Source organism: Sebastes umbrosus, chromosome 14, assembly GCF_015220745.1.
Source record: "Sebastes umbrosus isolate fSebUmb1 chromosome 14, fSebUmb1.pri, whole genome shotgun sequence".
Lineage (NCBI taxonomy): Eukaryota > Metazoa > Chordata > Actinopteri > Perciformes > Sebastidae > Sebastes > Sebastes umbrosus.
In genome coordinates, this window is record NC_051282.1 from 8,848,910 (window position 1) to 8,876,907 (window position 27,998).

At 40.8% G+C, this 27,998-nt stretch overlaps 4 protein-coding genes across 10 annotated transcripts in view; 2 read left to right on the plus strand and 2 right to left on the minus strand.

The window, feature by feature from the left end:
• Nucleotides 1-20,580, minus strand: syngr3a (synaptogyrin 3a). 3 transcript variants are annotated; one of them, XM_037793628.1, is made up of 5 exons: nucleotides 20,516-20,580; nucleotides 11,014-11,126; nucleotides 7,533-7,767; nucleotides 6,987-7,132; nucleotides 1-4,766 (listed from the first exon to the last, which is right to left on the minus strand). In XM_037793628.1, exons 2-5 carry the CDS (start codon nucleotides 11,113-11,115, stop codon nucleotides 4,551-4,553), a joined length of 699 nt encoding a protein of 232 aa, XP_037649556.1. In that variant the 5' UTR covers nucleotides 11,116-11,126; nucleotides 20,516-20,580; the 3' UTR covers nucleotides 1-4,550. The 3 variants fall into 3 exon arrangements, with proteins under 3 accessions (XP_037649556.1, XP_037649555.1, XP_037649554.1); XM_037793627.1 differs by having other exon boundaries at nucleotides 11,014-11,138; nucleotides 20,516-20,548; XM_037793626.1 differs by lacking the exon at nucleotides 20,516-20,580 and having other exon boundaries at nucleotides 11,014-11,228.
• On the minus strand, nucleotides 13,030-17,426 carry gfer (growth factor, augmenter of liver regeneration (ERV1 homolog, S. cerevisiae)). The gene is made up of 3 exons (XM_037793629.1): nucleotides 16,974-17,426; nucleotides 14,144-14,358; nucleotides 13,030-14,064 (listed from the first exon to the last, which is right to left on the minus strand). The coding sequence occupies exons 1-3, from the start codon at nucleotides 17,193-17,195 to the stop codon at nucleotides 13,902-13,904; spliced, it is 600 nt and encodes a 199-aa protein (XP_037649557.1). The 5' UTR covers nucleotides 17,196-17,426; the 3' UTR covers nucleotides 13,030-13,901.
• Nucleotides 19,989-26,935, plus strand: drg2 (developmentally regulated GTP binding protein 2). Its single transcript, XM_037793625.1, has 14 exons — nucleotides 19,989-20,143; nucleotides 20,365-20,457; nucleotides 22,060-22,217; nucleotides 22,458-22,547; nucleotides 22,631-22,691; nucleotides 22,920-23,010; nucleotides 23,133-23,205; nucleotides 23,467-23,557; nucleotides 24,312-24,409; nucleotides 24,665-24,741; nucleotides 24,880-24,968; nucleotides 25,068-25,126; nucleotides 25,278-25,331; nucleotides 26,570-26,935. Exons 2-14 carry the CDS (start codon nucleotides 20,394-20,396, stop codon nucleotides 26,654-26,656), a joined length of 1,092 nt encoding a protein of 363 aa, XP_037649553.1. The 5' UTR covers nucleotides 19,989-20,143; nucleotides 20,365-20,393; the 3' UTR covers nucleotides 26,657-26,935.
• A 442-nt stretch (nucleotides 26,936-27,377) lies between these two features.
• The window catches only part of myo15aa (myosin XVAa), a 62,240-nt gene continuing 61,619 nt past the window's right edge, over nucleotides 27,378-27,998 (plus strand). For all 5 annotated transcript variants that reach the window (XM_037792891.1, XM_037792895.1, XM_037792893.1 and 2 more), the window contains exon 1: nucleotides 27,378-27,451. In XM_037792891.1, coding sequence (XP_037648819.1) covers nucleotides 27,411-27,451 — 41 coding nt within the window. In that variant the 5' untranslated portion in view covers nucleotides 27,378-27,410. The remainder of the gene's footprint in view (nucleotides 27,452-27,998) is intronic.

Below are 27,998 nucleotides of genomic sequence, written 5' to 3' on the forward strand. Positions count from 1 at the left end.
TCCAAAACATGTTTTCTTTTTTATTTGAGTGACGGTCAGACTGCAGTCCAGAGACATTCAGGTAATAGACAGTGACACACATCTCTGTACACGGCGTTTTTTACACTGAAGAGGTCAAACATCTTCAGAACAGGAAGAAACAACTCAGAGGAAACATGTTAAAGGGGCAGCACGCTACAAAATCAATGTTTACTTGTTTGTTGGTCGATGGTGGGGGTTACATTTTATTATCAATATTATGGGGGGGGGATATTGTAACATCCATGCAATGTATTATACTGGAAACCACACAACTGATGGCACCTGCATTACTACAAATCATCACCTTTTTATAACCTCAGTCTAACAAAACGACAGCATGATCACATTGATTTTGGTGCCGACGGCTCCTTTAAGAGTGGTCAAACAAAGTATTTCCAACAAAGAGTGCATTCTAGTTAATAAATAATCATTATTAATATTATTTTTATATTTTCAGTAGTACAGGACAAACCATACCCTAAACAGCATCACACACAGGTTCCATTTACTTCAATAACGTACTGAATTTTACAATCAACCAATACCACGGTAGTGTACATGGGCCAGAGCACAAAACATAGAGAATGCTTGTATTATTTTTATCTACCACACTGACTGAAGAAGAGACAAGCACTGAGAACAATAATACAACCTGACCTGACAGTACCCCAATAGTACCTAATAGTACCCCAATAGTACATAATACCACCGTCAACACCCCAGTCTCACCTCACCACAGTTAACAGGTTACCAGTAATACCCGAGATTTAAAGAACTATACTGGTGTTTTTTCATATTTTAGCATAATTATTCATGCTTTAAGGGTTATAACTGTAATATTGTGTCAGAGTTTCATTCTTGGGGGAGTGGTATCAGGTCGAATTTTAACATTTCACGTCTCTCTAAGCTGATATTCATATCATATTAGAATCAACCAAAGCCAATGGCTGTTTTTTAAAGATTAAAAATCAATTGCTTCAAGGAATAGTTGGCAGTAATGTTCAAACAAATTGTAGGTAATGGGCTACAACATGAAAAACCACAAAGAATAGTCCTTTTAAACTTGCACCAATTAGACTTAACTGGTACCAAACCATACCCCGAGTACCTTGAGAGTATTTGGAAACCTGAAACCCCATCCAGTATTACTCCACAGCACTGTTGCACCATTTTCCTGAACCAAAATACCGAAATTATCCCTCAATTTATAACATATAACCCACTTAACTATGCACTCGCTGACAGACTGGTGAATAAAATGGTGTTTTTAAAAGTCATGCTCAAAGGTAAATCTTAAAACGGAGTGGTCTTGGCTCTGTTTTACAAGATTTACTTTGATATGATCTTAATCCTTTTTAGCGCTGGAACTAGAGCAGACAGAAATTGGCTTCATTTCCATTCGCCTTAAGACTGAAATTCAGAATCGGCATTGTTAGTCTGTGAGTCATTAACCTCATAAATAATGAACAAATTTCATTATCACCTGATTTGTGTGAGTAGGTGTCTTATCTAACTGGAATAGGAATACACAGCCTGTATACTATCTCAAGGCCCGACTACATCACTACAGTTTATAGTTTTCAGCATTCTGGGATGGTTTCACCCTGGAGCTTTGAGATATGTACACACTAGTGTACGTGTGACCAACAAGATCATGAGGTTGAGAGTGAATAAATGAAAGAGTTGTTGTGGGCAACATGGTCACACTTCTGACAATAAACTGTGATTAATATAACACAAGAAGGAATGCTGTCCACGGCTGGCGAATCTCACTTTGCAAAACAACTTGTCAAACTTAAGAATTACATAGTATTCAATATATAATGAGATCTATACAATACAGTTTCATGCATTATTATCATGATTACTTTTAAAACTCTTGAGAGCCCCAGTTGTCCCACTACGGCTGCAGTACCTTCGCTGGTCAGCAGAGGGCGCTGTTTTATAAAGGATCAGTTAGATTAGCAGGCAAGGCGTTCTACAGGTCAATTCTATCACTCTAATATGAAGTTTATATTTGGCTCTGTTCATCAAAAAAAAAACTTAGTTTCATACTTTGTGATTCATATGTCTTAACTAGTAGCAGAAAGACTATTTTTATTTTGGGGAAATGATTAGATGGTGTAACAGACTTCTGATTTCCTCTTCTGCACTAAAACTTTGACAAACACATGTTCAAGAAAATAACTTTTTCTGCACCACACAATTTAATTAACTACACACATTCACACAGTTTCACACACACACCTCTCTCATGCATGCTAATGCACGTGCACATGTACACTTGTTGCACGTGGACGCACTCTTTACACACTCACACACAAACTACAGATTCGCTGATGGCGAGTGTACGTGAACCACGACACAGACACTGCTACACACCGACATGGTTGGCATGGTAACTATCTACATCAGGGCCCTTAGTGACCAACATCCACCCATCCCTGTCCCTGTCACCATGGCAACAAATTCAACCCCCTCCCCCCCCTCCCTCCCTCAATGGCAGGATTGCAGGATCAATGAATTAGCCAGCTAGCGATCCTTAACATCCCACAAACAGATTTTTCTTTTGCCTGAGACTGCACTGAATCTTCCAGCAACTCGACCTCCCTCGCTGAATAAAAGCTCATCTGTTGCCCCCCCTGCTTTGTGATTACATAAAATCCTATAGACATTAACAACGTAGTAGTAACGTGGTAATCAGAAGACAGCAATAAGAACATAGGGCAGTTTGGCAGCTTCTAAAACGTAAACATAAACAGACCTGACTTACCCACAATCTCCCCTCTCGCCCTATTTACACACACAACATAGGACGCTGTCTCAAATCACACACTACATACATTCCCTGGTACCACGGACGGATTATTGGACAATGGGCCCCTGGGCACAGACACGTAATGACCACCTCTTGGTGGTGGTCATTTTGAGTCTCTTCGTAGTTATTTTGTGTCTCTTTGTAGTTATTTTGTGTCTCTTTGTAGTTATTTTGTGTCTCTTTGTAGTTGTTTTGTGTCTCTTTGTAGTTGTTTTGAGTCTTTTGCTGCCTTCAAATGGAACACGTGAGCTTGTGGTTATGAACTCTTCTCGTGAATACGGAAAATACGACCCCATTTGAAGGCGGCATTTTTATGGTTGTTTTTCATCTCTTTTGTGGCCATTTGTGTCTCTTTGAGACTCTTTTGCCATCTTCTTTGTGGTCGTTTTGTGTCTCCTTGTAGTCGTTGGATTGACTTTCCAACAAGAAATGTTAAAAATCACTTCAAACAGAGGCTCTGGTCCAGAGGCCCCCTGACCCCTTTTGCCTTTGGGCCTGTGCCCCTTAGGCCCATTCAATAATCCATCCATGCCTGGCACAGAAAAATAACAGACTGAAAAGTGATTCACCGTGGATTACAGTTTCCCCAATGAATCTTAAGAGTGGTAAACTGACCCTTGTACACTAATGAACCAGAATCACACAGATTCCTGACGATGTACTCGAGGACTATTTTGCATTGTGACACTGTTTTTCTTTAAAATATGTTAAAAGAAGGATTCCACCACATCGAGGAAGACCATAAATATTTGAAAGGATTATATAAAAGCTTGTTGACCAAGGCTGATTTTATTTTCCGTTAGATTCATATATAATTTCCATATCTTGCAAACTTCACCAGGGAAGCTCAATCAAAATCAGATCCAACAATTTTAATTTGCCTGAGATTTATTAGTACAATTCAAAGACTAGTATGTAATCTGAGACAGCGCCTAAAATTGGTCTAATCTGACGTTAACTATAGCCTACCTACAGTACAGTACATACCTACCTACAGACCTACATAAGAATGTGAGATATTGCACTTAGTCACAAAACATTGTCATTGTTTTTTTTTACAGCATGTGGAAATCTACTAAATTAAGTCACTGTCTGAGACACACAGTACAGTATGGCACTTAGTTGATCTCTAAGTTTGGAAACATGCAGAACACACATGATCACTTTTAACTGCAGCAGGGAAACGGGGGAGGAACAACCAGACCGTACTGTTGCTAAAAAACAAAACATTCCCCGTACTGTTTGGCATGATAGGGGATTTTGACACTTCAGTGAGTGGAAAGAATACGATGAAGGTGCTGTATGTGAGTGCCTTCTGCACTATTTCTACTTAATACTGCTTTGTGGTGGAGTCACTCACTTGTTAATCCCTTCATCACTTGTTTTGGTCAAAATAGTGTTTTAAATACTGCAAAGGTGGCCTCCTCTTCTACATTTCCTCCTCTTTGTTTCCTTTCTCTCTCTCATCTGCTCTGGTCCGACGACAAGGAATTTGCGAAAGTAGGAATTTGAGTTTAACATACAGGTCAAGAATAAAGCTGGAATGTTACGGAAGGAAAGGAAACGAGAGGAGGGAGCAAAGAAGGAGAGGCCGTTTTTTTTTTTTTTTTTTTAACAATTCTTGAAAACTCAGCCCAGATCAACACATAAATAACTGCAGGTGTAACATCACTTTCCTCTCATTCCTCTTCCACCATCAGGTCTATGCTATCTAGTAAATGGGAACCTGGTATGTGGGTGCTGCGTTGTTCTCGGTGAATGGCGGGCTCTGGTAGGTCTCTGTGGTCTCGGTGGTGGTGCCTCCTGCTCCTGGTGAGTTGGAGGGGTACGGCTGGGTGGGCGCACCGCCGTCCATGTGCTCCGTGGTGAACAGAGTCATGTCTGTGCCGAGCAGATACTTCTGGACCGCACGCACTGTTAGTCCGGCCTACAGGGGCAGAGAGGAGGGGGCAATAGACGGACAAGATTAAAGAAAAAACAACTCTAGGTACTGAACTAGTCAACGTCAGCCAGACTGAATCATGAAAGCTCAGTCAGTCATTAGCAGAAATGGAATGAAATATTCATAACTGTTTTCATTAGTGTATAATCTCATGAAACTAAGAATCATTGTCTTTTCGTTAGCTTAGAATGAGCCCTTCATATAGTGAGCTTGTCCTTTTCACGGAGTCTGCCATGTTGCTCCACCATGTATCTACAGTAGCCCAGAACGGACAAACCCAACTTTGGCTCTAGAGAGAGCTTTTAACGTTTTTACTTTACCTGAAGGCCACCGTAGTTCTGTGACACGCTTGTGAAACTACGGTAACGTGAGCTGCAGAGTGCAAAACCGTGGTACCATCAGCCACCGTCTGACTTCTATTGCTATTAAAGTAGTGTTATTATGGTAAGGGTGGCCTCTGAGCAAGGTGAACGGGGTTACCATGGTTTTGCACTCACGTGACTCACGTTACTCCAGTCTTGGAAAGGGAGGAGCAAGCGGAGGGGTACTCAGTTGGTTGCAATCTGCAACCACACCACTAGATGCCGCCAAATCCTACACACTGCACCTTTAAAGGAATAGTTTGACAATTTGGGAAATATGCTTCTGAGGGAGAGTAAGATGAGAAGATTGATACCGCTCTCATGTCTGTCTCTTAAATATAAGCCAGCAACCGGTTAGCTTAGTTAAGCATAAAACTGGAAACAAGGGGAAAATCACTTGTTGCCACGCAACCAGTGGAGAGTCCAGGAAGTTACTGCTCCCAGCTAAAGGAATAGTCCAGCACATAGCCCCCGTAAAATGGTGAATTGACTGGTTTCACACTCTTGATTCAACAAACAAGATATAACATGCTAATTTATTAGCTTTAGTGGTGCTGGAAGGCAGATTTTGTGACCTTCAGACAGAGCCAGGCTAGCTGTTTCCCCCTGTTTCCAGTCTTTGTGCTAAGATAGGCTAACCTGCTGCTGGCTGTAGCTTTATATTTAATGGACAGATATGAGAGTGGTATCAATCTTCTGATCTAACTCTCCACCTGAAAGCAAATGAGGGTATTTCCCAAAATGCAGAACTATTCCTTTTAAAAAAAACAACTGCAAGTGTAAATGTTTAGACAATGATGACAACGCCTCTAAACTCACAAACCTCGTTAAGTACTGGAAGTAGGCGCAGCGTAAAAGATATTCAAAATGATTCAGCAGATGCATGACCAGTTTCTCAATTTAAATTGAGTCAGAAACAGATTACTGAATAGATCAGGTCATGGGTGGATTATCAAACAGGCCTAACAGGCACTGGGTTAGGGTGCATCAATCCAGAACCTCTTTTTGAAGTGTTAACTTTTAATTTTCTCATTGGAAAGTCAGATGTCTCACTCAAAAGTGGGCATGTCCTGATCATGTTAACTTACCTCAGCTCAATATAAAGATATTGGCATATTTTAGATTCTAAACCGATAAGGATTATCGATAAGCGTAGTAGCATCGATGAAATCCTAACGATACCCGTCTCTATTCGTGTTACGAATACAAAACGTTATGATGTTATTTTGTTATCGCCAATCATTACCGACCTTGAATAAAAATCAGATGCAGACCTTTGAGTTATAACTTTGAGAAGTTCTTTGTCTCCATTGTGACAGGTGCAGTTTTAAACCAACAGAAGCACTTTGAAGTCATGGTTGACCTGCCAGATGTGGTTGAACAATATGGGGGTTTTTTTTTTGCTATTAGGTAGGAGGGGGGGGATTTCCTGCATCTGTGCTCAGGAGCCCATTGTCTCATAATCATGGCCATGGTGCTCAAAGTGATATTGTACATTTGTTCAACAGTGTAGTGTGTGTTTTCTGCAACCCTGTATGACAAACCTAGGAACAATGGGTGAAACATTTGTTCTGTAAGGTTCAGGAAAGGTTCATGTTAATGTTTCAGTGCTCAAGGAGAGCACAGGTCAGTCATCTATTGGCTGGTTAAAGGCTGGTCTGCACTCATTCACATATGCCTTTTGAGCTTTTTCCAGACCTTAAGATGTAAAGAATCACTATCCAGAAAAAGGTAGGTAGGTAATTCTGTTCAAATATTTTTGTGTTACCATTTGTTGCATTTGTTTCCATTGCTGGATGTGTGTGTGTATCCTCTGTATGCATCTGTAGCTGCATGTTCTTACCCAGGTGATTATGGAGAAGAAGGAGAAGGCGATGGCCGCCCGGGCTGCGTCCGCCCCCTGGTTGAGTGGCAGCTCATCAGCCGTGGTTCGAGACCACTGATTGGCCAGGAAGCAGAAACTGACAAAGTACAGGAAGGTCCAGAAACCTGCCAGAGACCAGTGGAATACACAAGACATTGTTACAACAGAAAGAAAAAGGTAATTTCCAACTTAACATGAAACACAACGACCCTGCAGGTGCTGATTTCTTGAATCTGGGCCAGATGAAGCAGTTCTTTGTTCCCTTTTGAAATTAAAAAGACTCATTTCTCTAGTGGGCTACCTTTCATGTAAGTTTACAGGTTTCATTTCTCTTGATGTCAGTCATCTGAAACAGGGAAACGCGCATGGTTGGGCTACTTTTTTTTTTGCATTTTGGGGAAACCCAGCCTTTTGAATCCTGACGATTAGAAATGAATCACAGGCTGCACTGCCTGACTCCTGGGAAGTTATAAGAAGACGTATTTCTGTCAATTTTTGTGTGTAAATAAGTCTGAACTTCCTCACCCGAGAAGCCGATCTCAAGCATTATAGCCTTCTTCCTGTCTTTGACGGAGCTGATGGAGGAGAACTTGTAGTCGAGCAGGAAGAAGAAGGAGCACGCCAGCAGGCCCACCAGGCCCACGAACACGCCGTAGTTGCACGCGTCTCCGTTCTTATTGAAGACGCAGTGGAGACGCTCGCTGCCCATGTTGACATAGCCCTCGTTCACGATGGAGGCAAAGACCACCAGGGAAAATATCTGTGTGGATGACATAGATAGATGGAGGGAGTGAGCGACAGGGAGGAGGAGATGGAGTAAGGAAAAAAACGATTAACATAGGAATTATTGCCTAAACAATCAATATATCTCTCATTCTCTCTCTTGTTGCAGGCTCACTGGAAACTGCTCCAGAGCGTCTCTGTGAGACCAAAGGCATTAACCTAATTTCCCCTCTTTCTCTCTGACTGACTGGAGAGGTGGATGCTTCACTTCCCCTCAAGAATCACATCGTCCTGAGGCGATGATGATGTGTGCACCGAAACAGGAAGTGTGATAAAGGTTAGCTCATGCTATAAAACGTTTTTGCCCCTGATGGTTCATCCTTTTACAATGAATAACACCCTTATAGCGCTGATCTATAGGTCTGTATTCCTTCCTACATCTGTTCTGGATTCACACACTGACACTGATCAGCTGACTAACACTGGGTGGCAGAATAGGGCCACGTGACACACACACAGTCACACTTGGGGGTGTAGGTCATATGATGGTGGAGGGACACACAATGGGATAATGCTCGGTCCACATTTGAAACTAATCACATGTGTGGGTTTAATCTGGGCAGATACACTCAGGTGCTTTTAGTGAATCAGTATGATGAATCAAAGTACTGCATCGACAAATGGAAAGAGCAACTTTCACTGATTTCTGTGCATGATTTTAAAAGTATGACTATGACATTTTTAAGCAGTTAAAGGAAAATTCTACTATTGAATATTTTTACATCATGATATCTCATCAATCTGTGATGTCCAGTGCGCTACAAGAGTCATTTTTCATCATCTATTATTTACTTTTTTAAGTCTACTCACTGTCCCTGTATACTGGTCTCATCTGCTTTACACTTTTTAATGTTTTTTTATTTATTTATTTATCCTTTATTTAACCAGAAAGGTCCAATTGTGATACAATATCTCTTCTGCTAGGGAGTCCCGGTCAAGATGGGCAGCAAATTTTATATATGAGTGCAAACAGGGACAGATAACGTCACCATGAATAAACAAAACGCAACAACAGAAGCAAAACATACAGGAATCAGAGGATAAAATAATAAACGCAAAATAATGTTAAAAGCAACTACATTGCTCTGTAAAAACTGATTTTTAAATATTTCATAGCCTACTTCTCAAACCGAGGTGGGGAACCACTGGATTAATCTGCCTAAATGTATATAAAGTATTTTTTTTTTTTAAATCGCCATCTCGACCAGCTACAACAGTAAAATGGTTCTACTGCACTGTTGCATCAGTATTAACAATCTAATCATGTCATTAATACTTCAGTAACAGGGGACACTTTTCTGCTTAAAACATACTGTAGCCTACACATGCTTTCAATACTATAAGTAGGCCCAGATTTTGCTGATAATACGTTTGTACTTTTGCTTAAGTAAAGGATCTGAGCACTTCTTCCACCACTTATTGTAGCTACAGGATGAATATCAAGATGTGCTGTGGCACATTTTTTAAGGTTTTCAGCTCCAAGGTGAAAATACACCAAAAAGGGGCAACTAAACTTGAAAACACATTAGCCCAAATTGTTTAAAAATGATTGATCTATGGGCTAAGGGTGGATTTGTCCTTAATAATAGGCTCAAAACCTATTCAGAGGACTCAGTATAGTAAATCAGATTAGTATAGATATAGTAAATTCTAGAAACATCCAAATCATAGACTTATTATGGATGAGATTATTCGCACACATCTCTCAGGTCTTGGACACACTGTTAAGAATTTCCCAGTAAAATAACAGTAAAGAACTGGCAGCAGGGTTGCCTTTATGTTACTGTAAAATTAACATTATTATACTATCGCTGAAATTTACAGCTTTGTACTGTTAATGAAAAATACTGTTTGAACTTTATTAATTTCACAGTATTTTACAGTTCATTTACAGTTTAAAGATACATTATATATCTGTTTTTCACCTTTCTTTTACATTATCTTACTGATTTGTTTTAATGCACTATTTAGGTTGTATTTTTTACATACATTTTAATAAACATTATTTTTTGCCTTAGATGAATAGACTTAGCAGGTTACAGACATAGGAATAGTCACACTAAATACAATTAAAGGCACTTGTTAGGAAAAAGGCTATAATAGACTTGTTGACACTTTTCCCAAAATGTCTCTCTATAGCTGGCTACAAGCACAGAATGCAAACCAGAACAACATGTGAGTGAAGAACAATAAAGCTAATTCACTGATTTTACAATCATGTACAATGTACAAGCCTCACATGAGCAGATCAGGTCCCAGAATTAAGAAAGTACTGCAAGAAACTGTTACTGATGATACTTTAGACAGTTGATCAGCAGTAAAGTGCTGTTTGTTAAGAATGCATTATAGTTCAGTTAAAAAACGTCCTATGAGCGTAATTTAACAGGTTTTCTTTTGTATTAACAGTAAAGCACTGTTTTTTTAGCAATAACAGGTTAATACTGATGAAATCCTGCTGTAAATTAACAGCAATTGTTTACACTGCAGATCCCTCCTCTTCGGTGTCTGTTAAAGAAGACCTTTCTCCGTGTCACCCAAAGGTGATGCGTTTACATCAAACGTCAGGAGCCACGACGCGTCTCTGTGGCGCTGCTGCTGCGTGCGTAATGGTGAGCGCGGACCAATCACAGGTGGGATGACGGGACGACGACCGTTTATAAGGGTAAATCAGCAAAATCATTAGCTGGAAATGTGATTGGCGACATAAAACCAAGAAGGTGTGTGTATAGTAATACAAAATAAAAAAAACAATAATAGGTGAGATGAAGAAGAGGAAGCAGGAGGAATGAAATGGATCATGTCTTTCTCATTTTCTACACAATCCGCTCTGCTGCACATCTTTATCTGTATTTGTAAAGCACTGCCAGGCGAGATATTTAACATGAGGATAGGTTGATCCATAATAATAATAATAATAATAATAATAATAATAATAAAACAAACACATCTGTAGTGAAATCAGTGTCATGGTGTCACGGTGCCAGACAGCCACCAGGCCCTGCAGGTTACACCCTGAACGCTGCATTTCTATATAAACACACTCCAATAATAATCATCCATTTCTTTGGTTTTCCATTTACACACCCTGCGGATCAATCATTTCCAGCATTTCTGGGCTGTAGATTTGCAGTGAGAACACGTCACGGTGTCTCTCTCAGCAACGGCAACACGGAGCCCCCGCATCCACACACACACACACACCAATACCAGCAGTGCCTCTCACCCAGGACAGCACTCTGAGGATGGTCTGCGGCTGTTTGATGAAGGTAATCGGGTCGATAGTGGACCCGGCTCGGCCCGCTCCGAACGATCCCACTCCGTCCATCTTCTCTCTCTCTTTCTCTGTCTCTGTCTCTCTCTCGGTGGCTCCTCGCGGCTCCACGCTCCCGGCTCCTCCACGGCGGCAGCAGGATGGATGGATGGACGCGCTGCTGCTGCTGCTCCGCTGTGGGGACGGCGACGGCGCGCACGCACAGACGCTCCGCGAGTGGGGAGCGTGCATGACCGACGTGACCGCGCTATATACACAGAATTTAATCATGCCAATATAGTGTGCAATAATTCTATGATGCTGTGCAATCATTATATATTTATCTGACGGACACTTTGTGCAATAATCTGGCAAAACTGTCATCTCATTAATATACATATTGTATTTTTATATTTTATATTGTATTATATTTTATATATATATTTTTTTTTTATATATATATATGTATATTTATATACATATATATATATAAAATATAATACAATATAAAATATAAAAATACAATATATATATATACATATATATACATATACATATTTTTTTATCTGTGACCCGGCAGCCATGTTGAGATCAGTCTAGGAAATACCAAGCACCGCCTACCAGCCGGAGCAAACTTTCTAATTTTACAGCTAAACGGCCAAGATGTTTCTGAAAACATTTGAGGTGAGAAATAAGCATTACAGCAACAGAATATTGATTCATATTCGATCAGCGCTGCCTAGATTGACCTTTGATCGGAGTTTGCGAGTGATTGACAGCTGCCTCCGTTGAATGAACAGCCAATAGGAACGCGCTCTCTCTGAAATGACCTGTGATTGGCCAAAGTCTGCCGTCATGGGCTAGATTTTTTAAAGCCTGAAAACAGAGCCATGAGGAGGGGCAGAAGTCTAGTTATCTCTCAGAACACTTGAATTACAATATGCTGAGAGTTATAGATTTTTTGCCCAATGATGCCAAAAATATTCTGCCTACTGCAGGTTTAAGTGTATCCACAAAATTATAGTTTCAAATTGTGGATTGTAAACCCCCCCCCCCCCCCCCCCAGATTTCTAAAACCTTAAATTTCCAGAAAGGAAAAATGACACAGTGAGCATAATCTCGGTCATTGTCCTCAATTGCAGATACAGCCCTGGAGCTATTACAGAAGTTAAATAAAAGCTGGACTTCATCTAAATATGAGGCCCATAGAGGCCACAAGCAATAGACTGCCTGAATCATCCATCGGCCACAAACATTGCTAAGTTATGACTATAAGTCTCATGATGATACTTGTGCCAAATACCACAATAAAGTATAGTCACGAGTTGCTCATCATGGGATATGTGCCAATTACTGCGGCCTCAACACTGACCATTTAGCTCAACTCTAAACCGTCTCAGTATGAAATGATGAGCTTCAATGGGTAGTAATAATGTAGTCCTGGTGTTGTGGTGTCATTTTCACTACTAATATTACATGAATTGTATTATGAAAATGGCAAACTGAAGATGCTGTGATACAATATCATGCTCACACCACTAGAGGTCAGTGACATCTACTTCAACATTCAATATCTTAACAGTGATGTTAATTAGAGGAGATAAACAAACATAAAAGGAAGTAATTCAAACCACAGTTGAGGATGAATACTGTTTGTGGGTATAGGATCATGATAACAGTAAAACAAACAGTAACAGCTGAGCATTATAGAGTTGTTTGGGCGTGTCCTCTACTGGTTCCTTAAATAACAAATTCACAATCAGAGCATTTATTAATAACACACAGGTCACATGGCTTCCAAGGCCCTTGACTAGAGGAGAAAAGGCTTCTCATGGTGCTGCAACTAACAGGTGTTTTAATTATCCATTAATCCACTAATCTATCACCTACTTTTATGGATTGTTTATTCTATAAAACAAATGTTACCAGAGCCCAAAGTGCTTATTTTGTCCAACCAACTGCCAAAAAGCCATTTACAGTGACATGAATTAGAGAAACACAAGTGAATCACTTTTGGGAGCCTGTAATCAACACAATATAGTTGTTTTTTTAACTTAATTTGATGACTTAAATGATCAATTAAACATGGTTGTAAATAGAAAAATACATAATTACTAATCCCAGCATTAAATTATGCAAATAACTTAACATACTCCGCAGGTATACCACCCCACAACACACACAAACTGAGTGTATAATAAAAAACATTGTAATCTTCATCATTATGTAAAATATATATATTTTTCTGAAATATTTAAAAGTATTTTATAAGTGATAGCTCTAATTAATCACTGACGAAATGAGATTTATATATTACATATTTTTCATCACATTAAGAATGTAATATTTAGAGTTGTAGTGATTCTTCTGGGTTAAACAAGACTTCAAAACACAACTTAGAACAGTCCTGGAAACAACATTTTAATAGCCAAATCAGTTTGTAACTAACTCACTGCTTTAACAGACAAATCAGGGCTATGTTGGTCGAAAATATGTTTTCCATTTCACACAAGATTGGATGTAAAATTTCCAAAAACACTTCAGTATCACACAATTTTAACACTCCTGAATAACCAGAATTAACAAGAAGTTCAGTGAAACTTTGCTATGAGTTTTGGTTCTATCCTGAGAAACAGAGAGGGATACGCATTTGTTTTGTATCTTTAGTTTTATTGCCAGATCAGTTATATTAACTGACCACATGACAAAGATTTGCAATGTACCACCTGGCCTCTCTCCCTTCTCGTAAAGTGTTTTCCACAAAAGAGACATGAGCTCCACTTTGTGGCATTCAAAGTTTTGCACCGACAGAAAGAAGTTCTCCTCTCAGGTCTCCGCTCGGTCTTCACATCTCTCATCACTCAGTCACAGGAACCATCTTTCCATCCATCTTTCCACCTCTCATCCACACGGGAGCAGTCAAACTCAGGCTTGCCCAGCCGGACGTTGACGTCATTGTGGATGCGACAGAGCCACTGAGAAAGAGAGTGGCAACTCCTGGCGTCTGGCTGATTGGTTTTCAATCTGCGGAGAGGGAATGGTGCGTTTAGAAACGGCCTGCTCTCGTCTAGTAACATCTTCAAATGGAGCAATGTGGTCTGACCTGCCCCTGAGGTCTTCTGCGCACTCATCACATGGGAAGAACTTGGAGAAAAGGTTGATGAACTGCCCCATCTCTTGCTGCTGGGTAAGAGACGGACGGTCGGGGTAATACGCTGCCATAGTGTGCAGGAAGGACCAGGTGTTACGCCCCAACTCTTCCCTGTCCAACGGACACTGTGGGTCTCGTTGTGGCTCTGACTCTGCAGCTCGGGTCTCCTGGAGAATCACACAGATACAAACACACAACAGAGTCAAACAGCTGGCATTTTAAAGGGGAACAGGAAAGGCAGCCAACTGCATTATGTGGTTTATGTGTATATATACGAAGATGGATGACGCGTCTCCTCTTCCTACCACTGTACAGAATTGAAGCCATAATATCCTGGATACAGGAGCTGCCATCTTGAGATTTTGACGTCATTTGGAGCCAGAGGCTGCGGAGTAGTGATCGGGGGGCTGGAGCCGCGGTATCGAGGTCACCCGAACCGAACCAGTCGCGAGCCGAGCACGGCCACAGCTCGTCAGCGAGAGAGACTCACAGCTGTCACTCATGACATCTCATCCTCTTTTTTATAGTGTAAGCGACGTGGGTGTGTCTGATAACAGAATATCTTAACATTACTGTAAACACTAAATATGTGTAAACAAAATGGAATAGAGCAAATCAATAACATACTAAACCTATGTTTGCACAACTATGTTTACATGACACAATTTCAGTCTTACAATAGGATCAAATAACTAATTAAAACCAAACTTATCAGAAAAAATGAACACTTGAACACACATCAGTGTGATAAGAACTACCTGAAATGACAGAAACTATCTTTGGGGAAAAATGTATTTGACGCGTACTTTGACTTTTTAGTTTGCCCCATCCACTATCATGGAGGAGGTAGGATTTATGACCTATACTGCAGCCAGCCACCAGGGGGGCGATCAAGATGTTTTGGCTACACTTATGGGGAGCTCTCAAATTGTCCAACTTAACATACATATCTATGGTCCATCACCACAGCCAGAAAATGTGTCCGCAGAGAATTGATTTCAAAATACTGCTGCTGGTTTACAAAGCACTAAATGGTTTAGGGCCAAAATATGCGTCCAGCATTCAGTTTTTATGCACCAAATATTTGGAACAAGCTCCCAGAAAACTGCAGGACCAACTCCAACTCTGAGTTCTTTTAAATTAAAGCTTACAACTTTCCTGTTTGCTGCTGCGGCCTTTTAATAAACCAGATAAAGAGCTTATACTGCACTAAAGCTTTTACTCTTGTGTATTATTACTCTATTTTAGCTTCTATTCTAGCTTTTATTTTTTAGCTTGTTTTTATTTTCTAATATTTGATGTTTTTATAACTGTTTTAATTATGTCTTAATGTTCTTTTGCACTTTGTTGCAATGTTCTTGAATGTTTATGTAAAGCCCTTTGAATTGCCCTGTTGCTGAAATGTGCTATACAAATAAAGCTGCCTTGCCTTGCCTTAAAGATCAAGATCAAATTAAAGCTGCAAGCAGCGATGAACGGGCCCTCGCCCCTACTTGCGCGTCGGGGATGCTGGCGGGACGCCGACCGACGCGGCCGGGCACCGTGAAGCCGAAACTCTGACGAGCGCCACGACGCCTGCTGCAAGGCTCTACGACAAGCGGTTCACGAGTTAGAAGGGGGGCGTGGCTAATGTTTAGGGAGCGGGCATAACCTTCACCAATGAAACAGGCACTCTCTGCTGAGTGATATGACACCTCCCACAAGACTCTACTACAAACGGATCATGAGTTATGAAAGGGGGCGTGGCTAATGTGTAGGGGGCGGGCATAACTTTCACCAATGAAACAGGCACTCTCTGCTGAGTGATATGACACCTCCCGCAAGACTCTACGACAAACGGTTCATGAGTTATGAAAGGGGGCGGGGCTAACGTCTTGGGGCGGGGCTATGAGTATAATTTTTCATATACATGTCATCAGTACTGGACCACCATCATACCTGAGAGATTTGGGGCAGATCGGACTATGTACAGTTGAGTTACAATAACTGCCTGTTTCATGGCGAATGGCTCAAAATGGCCGCCACGCTACGGTCCGGTCGTTAAGTGAACACTCATCATTTTAATAACTTTTCATCTTCAAGGTCTTAAGATGGTCCTGACCAAATTTCAAGTCGATCAGATCAAATCTGTAGGAGGAGTTCGTTAAAGTACGCGGCCTATAAAACGCTAAAAATGACATGAAATCCAATATGGCCGACTTCTGGGTGGGCGGAGCTAATGAAATCCAATGAGGAATATGTTTCAAATGATGAGTGGGATATGCATACCAAATTTCATGAATATCGGATCAACTTTAGATTTCGACGCGTTAGGGGGCGCTATGGAGCCCGCTGGCGACGCCCGTTCCCAATCACTACAGAACATTGCAATTTTCGCCACTCCCGACGCATGTTCCAATTCTGGTGAGTTTTGGGGATGGCTAAGGTCGTCAAAAACGCGTTCTTGCAGCAGAAAAATAATAATACCGACAAAAACAATAGGTTCCTTGCACTTCGTGCCAGGACACCGTTGGGTCCTGGCACTTTCGTGCTCGGGCCCTAATAATTGATATTAAAAGCTTTGGACCAGATGTAGGGGCTCCCAAGTAGATTAAAACCCAATTTAACAAGCACATTGCATCATGACATAACACACTTTCTGATAAAGCTGGAGGGAGAACAAAACCTTGACAAAAAAATAATAATAAACCATCTTATAGTCAAGCCAAACTTTACTCCTGTAAAAGTAAAACATTTCAACAGATCCTCCAATAAAACCCTTTGAGCCTTGACCTCAGGTCACCTGTGCAGCAGCTGTCGTGTCCTTCTTCTGGACCTTCATCCAGGATTTAAAGTCCGTACAAGCTCTGCACGGCTTCTTCTTCTTCACATCCCCGGTCTGCTCCTGCTCTCTACCGGAGCTGTCCTCCGGTGCTTTGGGGGTCACTGCAAACGGGAAACCTTCAAACCCGGTCGGGCTGCTGGCTGATGATGATCCTCTCGGTCCTGTTGGCTCAGCAGCCATGTTCTGCTCTCTCTATATAATATATTACCTAATAACGTCTGACTGGCTGATCGATAACAACATCAGGAATGTCCGGCTGTTAAAACGCAGTCACCTCCGACTGGACACATTATTCATATTTTACTCTACCGTGCAGACAGCGTCATGGTCACGGTGCTCACTTTACCGGGTTACCGGGAGACAACAACATACACCTGATGACATTTCCGTTGCAGTGAGTTTCCTTCTTGCTTCTTCTTCTCTCAGTTTCTGGCGGATCGCAAACAGCTTTAAGCTGCATACCGCCACCTACTGTACAAGAGTGTGTAACATCATGTCATTTTACACATTACTGATACCCACCAATCCTGTGTCTCTTAAAGGTCCCGTATCGTGCTCATTTTCAGGTTCATACTTGTATTTTGTGTTTCTACTAGAACATGTTTACATGCTTTAATGTTTAAAAAAAACTTTATTTTCCTCATTCTGTCTGTCTGAATATACCTGTATTTACTCTCTGTCTGAAACGCTCCGTTTTAGCTCATTTCAATGGAACTGCAACAGAATTGCGTTGCAAGGCAACAGCTTGGGTCCATGTTTACTTCCTGTCAGCTGATGTCATTCACATACACTGCAACAGGAAACAGACTGGGACACATTTAGAACTTTTATGTTTAAAAATGTGTAATGGTCTAAATATTGTATATTTGTGACATCACAAATGGACAGAAATCCTAACGGCTTGTTTCAAACAGAATTTCTGAATACGGGCTGTGTGTATTTCTCTGTCTATTGAGCATTTTGATACTTTAACAGTATTTATATCACATTTAAACCTGCTTTATAATATAAAAGACATGAAAATTTCTCTTTTTACAATATGGGACCTTTAAGAACATTAATAGTGCCTTCCTGGTGCCTTCAATCCCCTCACCTTCTGTTCCCAGTATCCCCATCAAATCCCAGTCCCTTCCCTCCTCTCTGACTTGGTCCTCTAGTCTTTGTCTTTCATACTTTTTTACAATGAATTAGGATATGCTGCACATTTTCTTTAACACCACAATCCCCTTACTTGTCACTGTTCCTTTTCCCCATTAAAGCCAAAGTGCCATTAAGACCTGTGTGATCCAGTCTGAGTCTTGTTATGATGATTTCCTCCCTTCTGTTCCTTTCTTTATATTTCTTTGTTATGACCGACTTTTGTATTCTGAAATATATCTCCTTCCTTTCTGGTCCTCCTCCCATCTTTTCTGCCATATCTCCAGTCCTTTCCTTTTAATCACCGCTTTTCCTTCTCCTTTCCCAAGTAGAACTGGTACTGTTATTTCCTTTTGCAGTGGATTTTTTGCTAGTTTATACATATATATATATATAATGTATATAATATATATATATATATATATATATATATACTGGAAAAACAAAGTTCGGAAACTTGTGTTTGGTGGATTATTTCTCTGTTGTTACAATGCTAATGGTCATTGTATTTTACATCGTTGGAAAGCCTGTTTATTTACCTTCGCAATGATGTCCAACTTGTAAGGATCATGCATTTGTGGGATGAGCAGCACAGCTGATTATGTGGGAAGCACCCAAGAAAGATTTGCCAAAATGCTCCGTCAATGGTAAACAGTGTATTCTCATAAGGCTACCAGGAAGCCTGCAATGACTGCCCTTCACCGTCAGGCCCATTTGTGCTGGTGTCGACAACACGGACAATGGAACCTGAACATGTGGGGGAATGTCATGTTCAGTGATGAGTCCAGGTTCTGTCTGCCAAAGTTGGATGGCAGGGTCAAAGTATGGAGACGACGCGGAGAATGCTATGCTGACTGTTGAACCGATGGAGTAACAGCTTTTGGTGGGGGCAGTGTCATGGTGTGGGGCAGCATTTTCCTCACTGGCAAATGCAGTGTGATATCGGGATGAGATTCTGCAGGCAGTGGCGATCCCATATCTCCACAATCTGGCACCTAACTTCATCCTCCAAGAAACAACGCTCACCCCCACAGAGCCAGGGTTATCACAGACTACCTCCACAATGTGGGAGTAGAGAGAATGGAACGGCCTGCCAAGAGTCCACACCTCAACCCAATTCAACATGTGGGATCAGCTTGGGCGTGCTGTACGTGTTAGAGTGACCAACACAACCACGCTGGCTGACCTGCAACCAATCCTGGTTGAGGAATGGAATGCCATCCCACAGCAACGTGTGACCAGGTTGGTGACCAGCATGAGGAGGAGGTGCCAGGCTGTTGTGGCTGCGTATGGATCTTCCACCTCTACTGAGGCTCCTGACGGTGGATTAAATGAATAAAGTGTAAAATTGCCAATATGTCTTGTTTGTTCCTTGTTACTGATAGAGAGTTCAATCATCCAATCCACCAAACAACTCAAAACAAGAGTCAACACCAGCAGGAGAATACACCGTTTACCATTGACGGAGCATTTTGGCAAATTTTTCTTTGGCGCTACCCACATAATCAGCTGTGCTGCTCATCCCACAAATGCATGATCCTTACAAGTTGGACATAATTGCGAAGGTAAATAAACAGGCTTTCCAACCATGTAAAATACAATGACCATTAGCATTGTAACAACAGAGAAATAATCCACCAAACACAAGTTTCCAAACTTTGTTTTTCCAGTTTATATTATATATAATACATATTATATATATATAATACATATATAATACATACATACATATATATATATATATATATAATATATATAATACATATAATACATATAATACATATAATACATATATACCCCCTCTGTGCAGTCTTAGCAAGCTATAGTACAGTTCAATGATTAGATCTTGCCTTACAGCTTTTGTTGACTGTATCAGTGAGTTTGCTTGTTTCTGGCGGACCTTTCATGGGCACGGAACGACTTCCGGTGTGTGATGTCAGTTCTCCGTGCATGCCGCTGAGAGGAGCCCATGGTGTAGCCTCTTTCAAAGTGTAAATCTCTATCATATTACAACATTTTTAAACTGTTAAACATGACGTGTGTTTCATATGCGGGTATGAATGTAAAGCTGGATGTGTTGACTCGCTGTTTTTATTGCGGTTTATCAACTGTTAGCGGTTAAAGTCCCACTAGGTTAGCCGGGTGGCTAACAAAGCTAACAACTGTAGAGTGACACGTTTCTGTTGTTTCTCTCTCCTTGACTCCTTCACAGTGAAGCTGTAGCACAACTGAACCGACACGATGGGGATCTTAGAGAAAATCTCAGAAATAGAGCGAGAAATCGCCCGGACACAGAAAAACAAAGGTAAGAGAGGGGCAGTGACTAGGCTAACTGTTAGCTCCTCCATGAACGAACTTGTAGCCTCTCTCTCTCTCTCTCTCTCTCTCTCTCTCTCTCTCTCTTTCTCTATCTGTGTCTCTCTCTTTCTGTCTCTCTCTCTGTCTGTCTGTGTGTCAGCAGTCAGTGTTGTGTTACTCAGTGTGTGCTAATTGACACCGTAAGCTTGATTACAGTTACCACCACACTTAAAGGAACAACCCCCCACAAAATGTTTTTATTTCCCAAGTAATAGCTAATACGTTCAAATTTTTCAAACTAAACTCCAGTGGGGTGGTTGTGATGGTATTACAGTCTTATAGCAACCTTTCTTCACTTCTCACTTGCTTATTGTGGAGTCAGCCCTACTTGTAAAGGAACAGTGTGTAGCCTTTGGGTGGATCTATTGGCAGAAATGGAATATAATATGAAAAACTATGTTTTTATTAGTGTACAATTACGTGAAACTAAGAATCGTTGTGTGTTTGTTAGCTTAAGCCGGGCACACACAAAGCCGACATCAAAGATCTAGTGGCGACGAAGGCCACCGGCTGCGTCTCCTCACCTCGCCTTAGTTTTGTCCGACAAGTTGCACTCGAACACACCGCAAAGACTACAGCTGACAGCCAGTTAGCACAGACGTTCTGCGCCTGCGTGAGATGAAATAACTCTCCACACCAGCAGGTGGCGGTAGTCTGTATTCGTCATTCAAAAAAGGGAAAACCGGAAGACCGAGGAAAGCAGATATACAAGCCGCTGTTATGATACGTACATGAAACAAAGCGGCGTTTGCCGACCATTTTCTCACCACTTGGCTTCATTCCAGGTGCCCGTGTCGTTGTGAAAATATCCGTGTATTGGAATGATCAGATGAGATGAAGATGAAAAATAAGAAGACCCTTCTGTGTCCTCGTGACTTTACTCATTTGCTTGCTTTCCTCACTTCCGTTTCTCTTCTCAAGCACTGATTCGTTTAAGCTGAACAGCCAATCAGAGCCGCCAATTCAACATACTGAGTCGGCCGAAAAATCTCAGACACGGGCAGACTAGAGCGGACGGTGCGGGACACACCGACAGACACTCACGACGGCCCCAAACTGCCTGTCAGCCGACCATTGGCTTGGTGTGTCAGGGCCTTAGAATGAGCCCTGCATATCTACATAGGGAGCGGGTCCTATTCACAGAGTCCGCCATGTTGCCCTGCCATGTTTCTACGGTAGCCCGGAATGGACAAACCAAACACTGGCTCTAGAGAGAGCCTTCCGTGTTTGTACGTTACCTGAAGGCCACCGCAGTTCTCCGACACTCTTGTGATACTGCGCTAACGTGAGCTGCGGAGTGCAAAATCGTGGTGCACTTCCGTTGCTCCTAAAGTAGTGTTATTATGGTAAGGATGGCCTCTGAGCGAAGAGAACGGCGTTACCATGGTTTTGCACTCACGGCTCACGTTACCGCAGTCTTGGAAAAGGAGGAGTGAACGGAGGGGTACTCAGTTGGTTGCAATCTGCAACCACACCGCTAGATGCTGCCAAATCCTACACACCTTTAATGTATCTTGTGTCACATTTTTTTTCTCATTTCTTTCTCCAGCCACTGAGTACCATTTGGGTTTGCTCAAGGCCAAGCTAGCCAAATACAGGGCTCAGCTCCTGGAGCCCAAGTCAACGGGGGCCAAAGGCGAGGGCTTCGATGTCATGAAATCAGGAGATGCTCGTGTTGCTCTTATCGGTTTCCCCTCTGTGGGTAAGGTACGTCAACATGTCGGGTTGTGTTATCTGGTCTGGATCTGGAAAGTCCAAAAATATGTTCTTTTTATGACCATGTTTCCTGTTAATCCTGCACTGTATCTCAAATACAAACAAACAAATAACAAGATACACAAACCAAGCCAACATTCTTCTCACGTTGAACCAGAAACCGAAGTGAAACATAATCCAAAGATTGAACACGTGCTGGTGTAATTGAATCCTCTGTTGTGTGTCCTGCAGTCCACCTTCCTCAGTTTGATGACATCAACGGCCAGTGAAGCTGCTTCCTATGAGTTCACCACTCTCACCTGCATACCTGGTGTCATAGAGGTACAACACATTTCACACCACCGTATAGATCTTAAACATTATGTACCAATGTGCCATTTACACTGTTATCTGTTGCTCTTCAGTACAAAGGGGCCAACATCCAGTTGCTGGATCTGCCAGGAATCATTGAGGGTGCTGCCCAAGGTATGCTTAGGTTTCATGGTTTTGTATTTTGTTTGCTTAAACCCAAAGTGAGCAGACATTGGAGATCTGTAGTATATCTATTTTATTATTATGGTGTTATATCAGAATTATTACTGAATGATGGGTCAGTAATGATACTTTCAGTTTGTAATTCAAATACTGCCACTCAGAATAATGCCATAAAGCTCCATAGTGATTGTAAAACACAGACTCTTTGACTTTCTATAGGTAAGGGTAGAGGTCGGCAGGTCATCGCTGTCGCCAGGACAGCAGATGTCGTCATCATGATGTTGGATGCCACCAAAGGAGATGTTCAGAGGTGTGTTACGCCCACTGTTTGTGTGTGTGTGTGTAAGCAAGTCTGTTTGAGAGGCATACGAGTCAGTTCATCAGCTAATTTTTGCCTTTTAATTTCTTTTTCTTTTTTTTTTCTCTTTCTAGAGAACTTCTAGAAAAAGAGTTGGAGTCCGTGGGCATCAGACTCAACAGGTGTAAACCGAATATTTATTTCAAGGTACATTTTCTATCATTATCCTATCATAATATCAACTGCTTATTTCAAAGAGATATGGCTTTTAGTTTTTGAGATGATGAAATCAACCGCTGGAAGACCCAAATAGTTGTCAAGGTACCTTGCTCTGGCATTAATGGGCTTTGCTGCTATCAGAGAAAAAAAAAAAAAAACATCCACACTAGCTCGTCAGTTCCAGAAATTAATACTCATATTTATGATATTAGACTGGGTAAAAATGTGTGTTTTATCTCTCTTCTGTAGCCCAAGAAAGGCGGCGGCCTCTCCTACAACTCCACAGTTCCTCTCACTCAATGCTCAGAGAAGCTCGTCCAGCTCATCCTTCACGAATACAGTATCCTTCACTCTGCCAGCATGAGAAAAAGACTACCCCACTGTTCTAAATATTTAATGTCTCTTCCTTAAATAGACATTCCTTAGGTCATCTCAGTCCTCTTATCATTTCCATGGACTTGTTAAAGGGATAGTTCGGGTGTTTTGAAGTGGGGTCGTATGAGGTACTTATCCGTAGTCTACACAGAGGTGTATTTCCTACAGTCGATGACGGTCGGCATGCACCCAGCTTGGAGAAACAGACAGGAGTACCGACACTGCAGCAAAGCAATACAGTGTTGTAGACGGGGATGGCAAAAAAATGTATTGTCACTGCTTTATCTTGCCCTCAGACAGCCCTATCCTTCTGCTTTCTGACGGGGAACTGAAAGTGAAACTTATCTATGCTCTCTCCAAAGCCAGCAGGCTCAGATGACAAAGACAGTGTAGATGCATTTCAGTTCAGTTCGCTGTCAGAAAATATTCTAAATATAGCGTACACTTAAACGGATATTTTTTTTTTTTTTTTAAGGTTTTTTTTATGTGGTTAAAATAATTTTTTCTGCCGTCACCGTCCACAGCAGTACATTGCTTTGCTCTTGTGACAGTGCTCCTGTCTGTTTCTCCAATCTGGGGGCACGCCGACCGTAACCTACTGTAAGTAATACACTTACTATGGATAAGTACCTCATACAACCCCACTTTAAAACACCCAAACTATCCCTTTAATAAGTCCCAGTAGTATTCGGTTGATTTCTTTAACCCCTTCTCCTCAGAAATCTTTAATGCAGAAGTCCTCTTCAGGGAGGACAGCACACCAGACGAGTTCATCGATGTCATCGTCGGGAACAGAGTTTACATGCCTTGCCTATACGTAAGTTAGCCTCATCGTCCGGGTTGGGTCAAAGCGTCGTACCTGTAAATTTAAAATGTTTGGAAGCCAAACTCCAAGTCCAAAGATGTTTTTCTGAAAGTTTTCAACCAATAATAATTCATTAGTGAAGTGAAAACATGAAAAGTTACGAGTTGAGAGGTTTTGGAGCTTTGTTTTTGTTTTGTTTGTTAGCTAACTTGTGTACATTTGTTTGGACTCTATCTTTCGTCCTCATAATATTTGTGCTATTCGCAGGTGTACAATAAGGTGGATCAAATCTCCATCGAGGAGGTGGACCGCCTGGCTCACAGACCTCACAGTGTTGTCATCAGGTCAGATATCTGTATACGTGTTCGTGAATAACAGTAGTCTTGGTTTCGAAGCTGCCATCTCACTCTTTTTAATTTACAGTATGTATGCATTTGTGCGTTAAACAGCTATCTCCTTTTCTGTCCACATGTATATTTCAGTTGTGGGATGAGTTTGAACCTGGATTACCTTTTGGAGACGTTGTGGGAATACCTGGCTCTGATTTGCATTTACACTAAGAAAAGAGGAGGTACACACACATTTTTTTTCTTATTCCCTCATTAGACTTTCATAAGCACATGAATACCTAATAAATTAAATTTCTGTTCATTTCTTCTTTTTCCATTAGAGCGCCCAGACTTTGGTGATGCAATCATTATGAGAAGAGCTGCATCTGTAGAACATGTGGTAAGTAAAACGCACATGAAATCATACTTTTTATCAAGACCAACATTTTTACAACATTTATACACAAATAATAACACTACAGTAGGCAGACGTGCTGTATCGGCACTGTGTATGATATGTTAATATGTCCGTTTTGCTTTCTGCCCCACAGTGCCATCGAATCCACAGAACCTTAGCCGGCCAGTTCAAGTATGCCCTGGTTTGGGTAAGTTCAAGTTTTCAGAGGCAGTGACCTTCAGAAACTTAACTCATTTGCCTCTTGTCCCATAATAAACTGTATGAAATAACTCTCTCATGTTGACCTACTGAGTAGAATAAACAAAGACTGTTTGTAGATGTCATGACATACAGTGACTGCTGTAACTTTTTTAATGGTGGCCTTTCTAGTAGAAGTGTAATGGTACACAAAACTCATGCAGTTTTGTCGTCACGATTCATTATGTTTTTGTTCAGTTCGGAGAATAAAAAAACAAATCGGTGCATTTATTTTGAAAAAGACAGCACTAAACATTAGCTTATGGATAATAATTCTTGTGACCAACAGTCTGCATATAGGTGGTGAGCAAATAAAAAAAAGGTTTCAAGGATGTCCCAAAACAAAACAAGGAGTGAGTTATGACATTCCCAGAATTCGCTTGTTTTTTTAAACTCCAGCTAGTTTTTTTAAACTCCAGCTAGTTTTTTTCAAACTAGAAAAATTACTAAATGAATTATACTTTTGTGGTAGCATAAATATTGGGATTACAAGCTTTTTGAGTGTGGCATTGATGTTGCTTTAAAGGTACAGTGTGTAGGATTTGGCGGCATCTAGTGGTGTGGTGGTCACTCAGAGGCCATCCTTACCATAATAACACTACTTTAAGAGCAACGGAAGTCAGGCGACGGCTTGCGGTACCACGGTTTTGCACTCTGCGGCTCACGTTACCGCAGTTATGAATATTATATTCCATTTCCGCTAAAATATCCCCCAAAAATGTTACACACTGTTCCTTTAATCCCACAATGGGTTGTATGCACTCACAGCTGGAAATATAATTAGTACAGAATGTATACTTTATATCAATATTGTATGAAACTGGGACACGGAGTATGCACACTGACTGTAAGCAATGTCATTATACTTCAGCTTCATTATGATGAGGATGTAATGATAATGTAAATGTAAGTAAACGTAAGTAAACACAGCTGCAGCTCATAGAATAATTCACTTTGCATTAGGTGTGTGACAATAACACTCACTATATTCAGTCCTCGCTCAATTGACTTCCTAAATTAAAATCACCCTTTGAGCTGCAGCTGTGTTTACCGTGCCGTGATACACGAGAAGCAGAGTAGAGCGAATGCAGAAGATCTCTTGTTCACTGTGTAGTGATTCACTGCATTTGAAACCCCAAACAAACAAAAAGGGAAGGGTCTGAACTGTATCGTCTGTTGGTCTTCCAGGGAACCAGCACCAAGTACAGCCCTCAGAGGGTCGGCCTGACGCACATCATGGAGCACGAGGACGTCATCCAGATTGTCAAGAAGTGAGCAAAGCTCCTGATGGGACAAAGGAGAGACTGAACAGGAGGAGCCACGCTTTTGTTGCAGGAGTTAAAATGGAAAAAAAAGACCCACTGTACAGTAGATATACAGCAATGAAAAATAGCCGCCGTTCTTATTTTGTATATTAAAATTAACAAAATGCATTGAAGAGACAGAGCAGATTTGAGTTGACCGTGGACAGGAAATGGTGGATTTTACCTTTTGATTATAAGAAGATACATTGATTCAGAGAGGAAGAATAAAGTCCATAAAATGTTTAATCAATCCTTGTGTTTGTTTTATTCTTTTAAGTTTCCCGTTTATGTATGTATTATTGGTATATTGTAACTGCATCTCACCTCAGTTATATTCAGTCACATGCAAACACCTCATCTCTAATTCCTGGAGCTTTTCCCATCCTTTAGATGGAGCTACACAGCTCCAAACTGGTCAATATTTAATAAATAATTATGAAATAAACAGTCATGAATATATTTAGTAAAATATATAAATTGAATATGTGAAGTAATTTAAGAAATTATTAAAACTTAAATCATTACTATGTAATGTTATTTCATCATTCTTATTTTCATAATATAACTAGTTTTATAAGAGTTTTATTTCAGATTAGAAACTAATATATAACTATATTTAACATTTCAAATGTTTAAATCTGAAATATCTAATTTTTAAAGGAACAGTGAACACAACACCGACATAACTGACCTCCTGCAGTGAGGGAGCAACATCATTATTCATTATGGAGAGATTTGATGTCGTGTTTCTAGCCACATGGAGAATGTAAGTCCAATATTTACTCTTCTTTTAGTTCTGTTTTTGTCTCCAGTCGCTCCTGAGGGGAATATGTGACTCTTAATCTGATAAATGCTCCACTATGTTCACCAGCTAGCTAGCTAGCTAGGTGCTAACTGTCGGCAGTTTCATTCTGTGCGGCTAATGTTAGCCGGGCGGCTAATGTAAATTAGCACCTGCCACCTGCCAAATAACAGGGTAGTTAAATGTTGGCTGTGGCAGGTACAAATTTTAGGCCACCTTCCATGATGGCAAAAACCTTATATTAAGAAATATTATTGTTAAAAAGCAATTCCTAAATTAAAAATAGTCATGGATTAAGGTTACATGATCCATATTTCCACTCTCTGTTACCTCTGACTCAGTGTTTACTAGGGGTGGAGTATTGCAATATTATGTTTTGTGATACTGTATCTATTAATTCTCAAAAACTCTGTTTTGGATTCTAATTAATAGTTTACATGCACAGATTAACTCAGTCAATACTTTTTTTTTTTATTTTATTTTATTTGTAAAGACATGCGCCGTCTGTGAT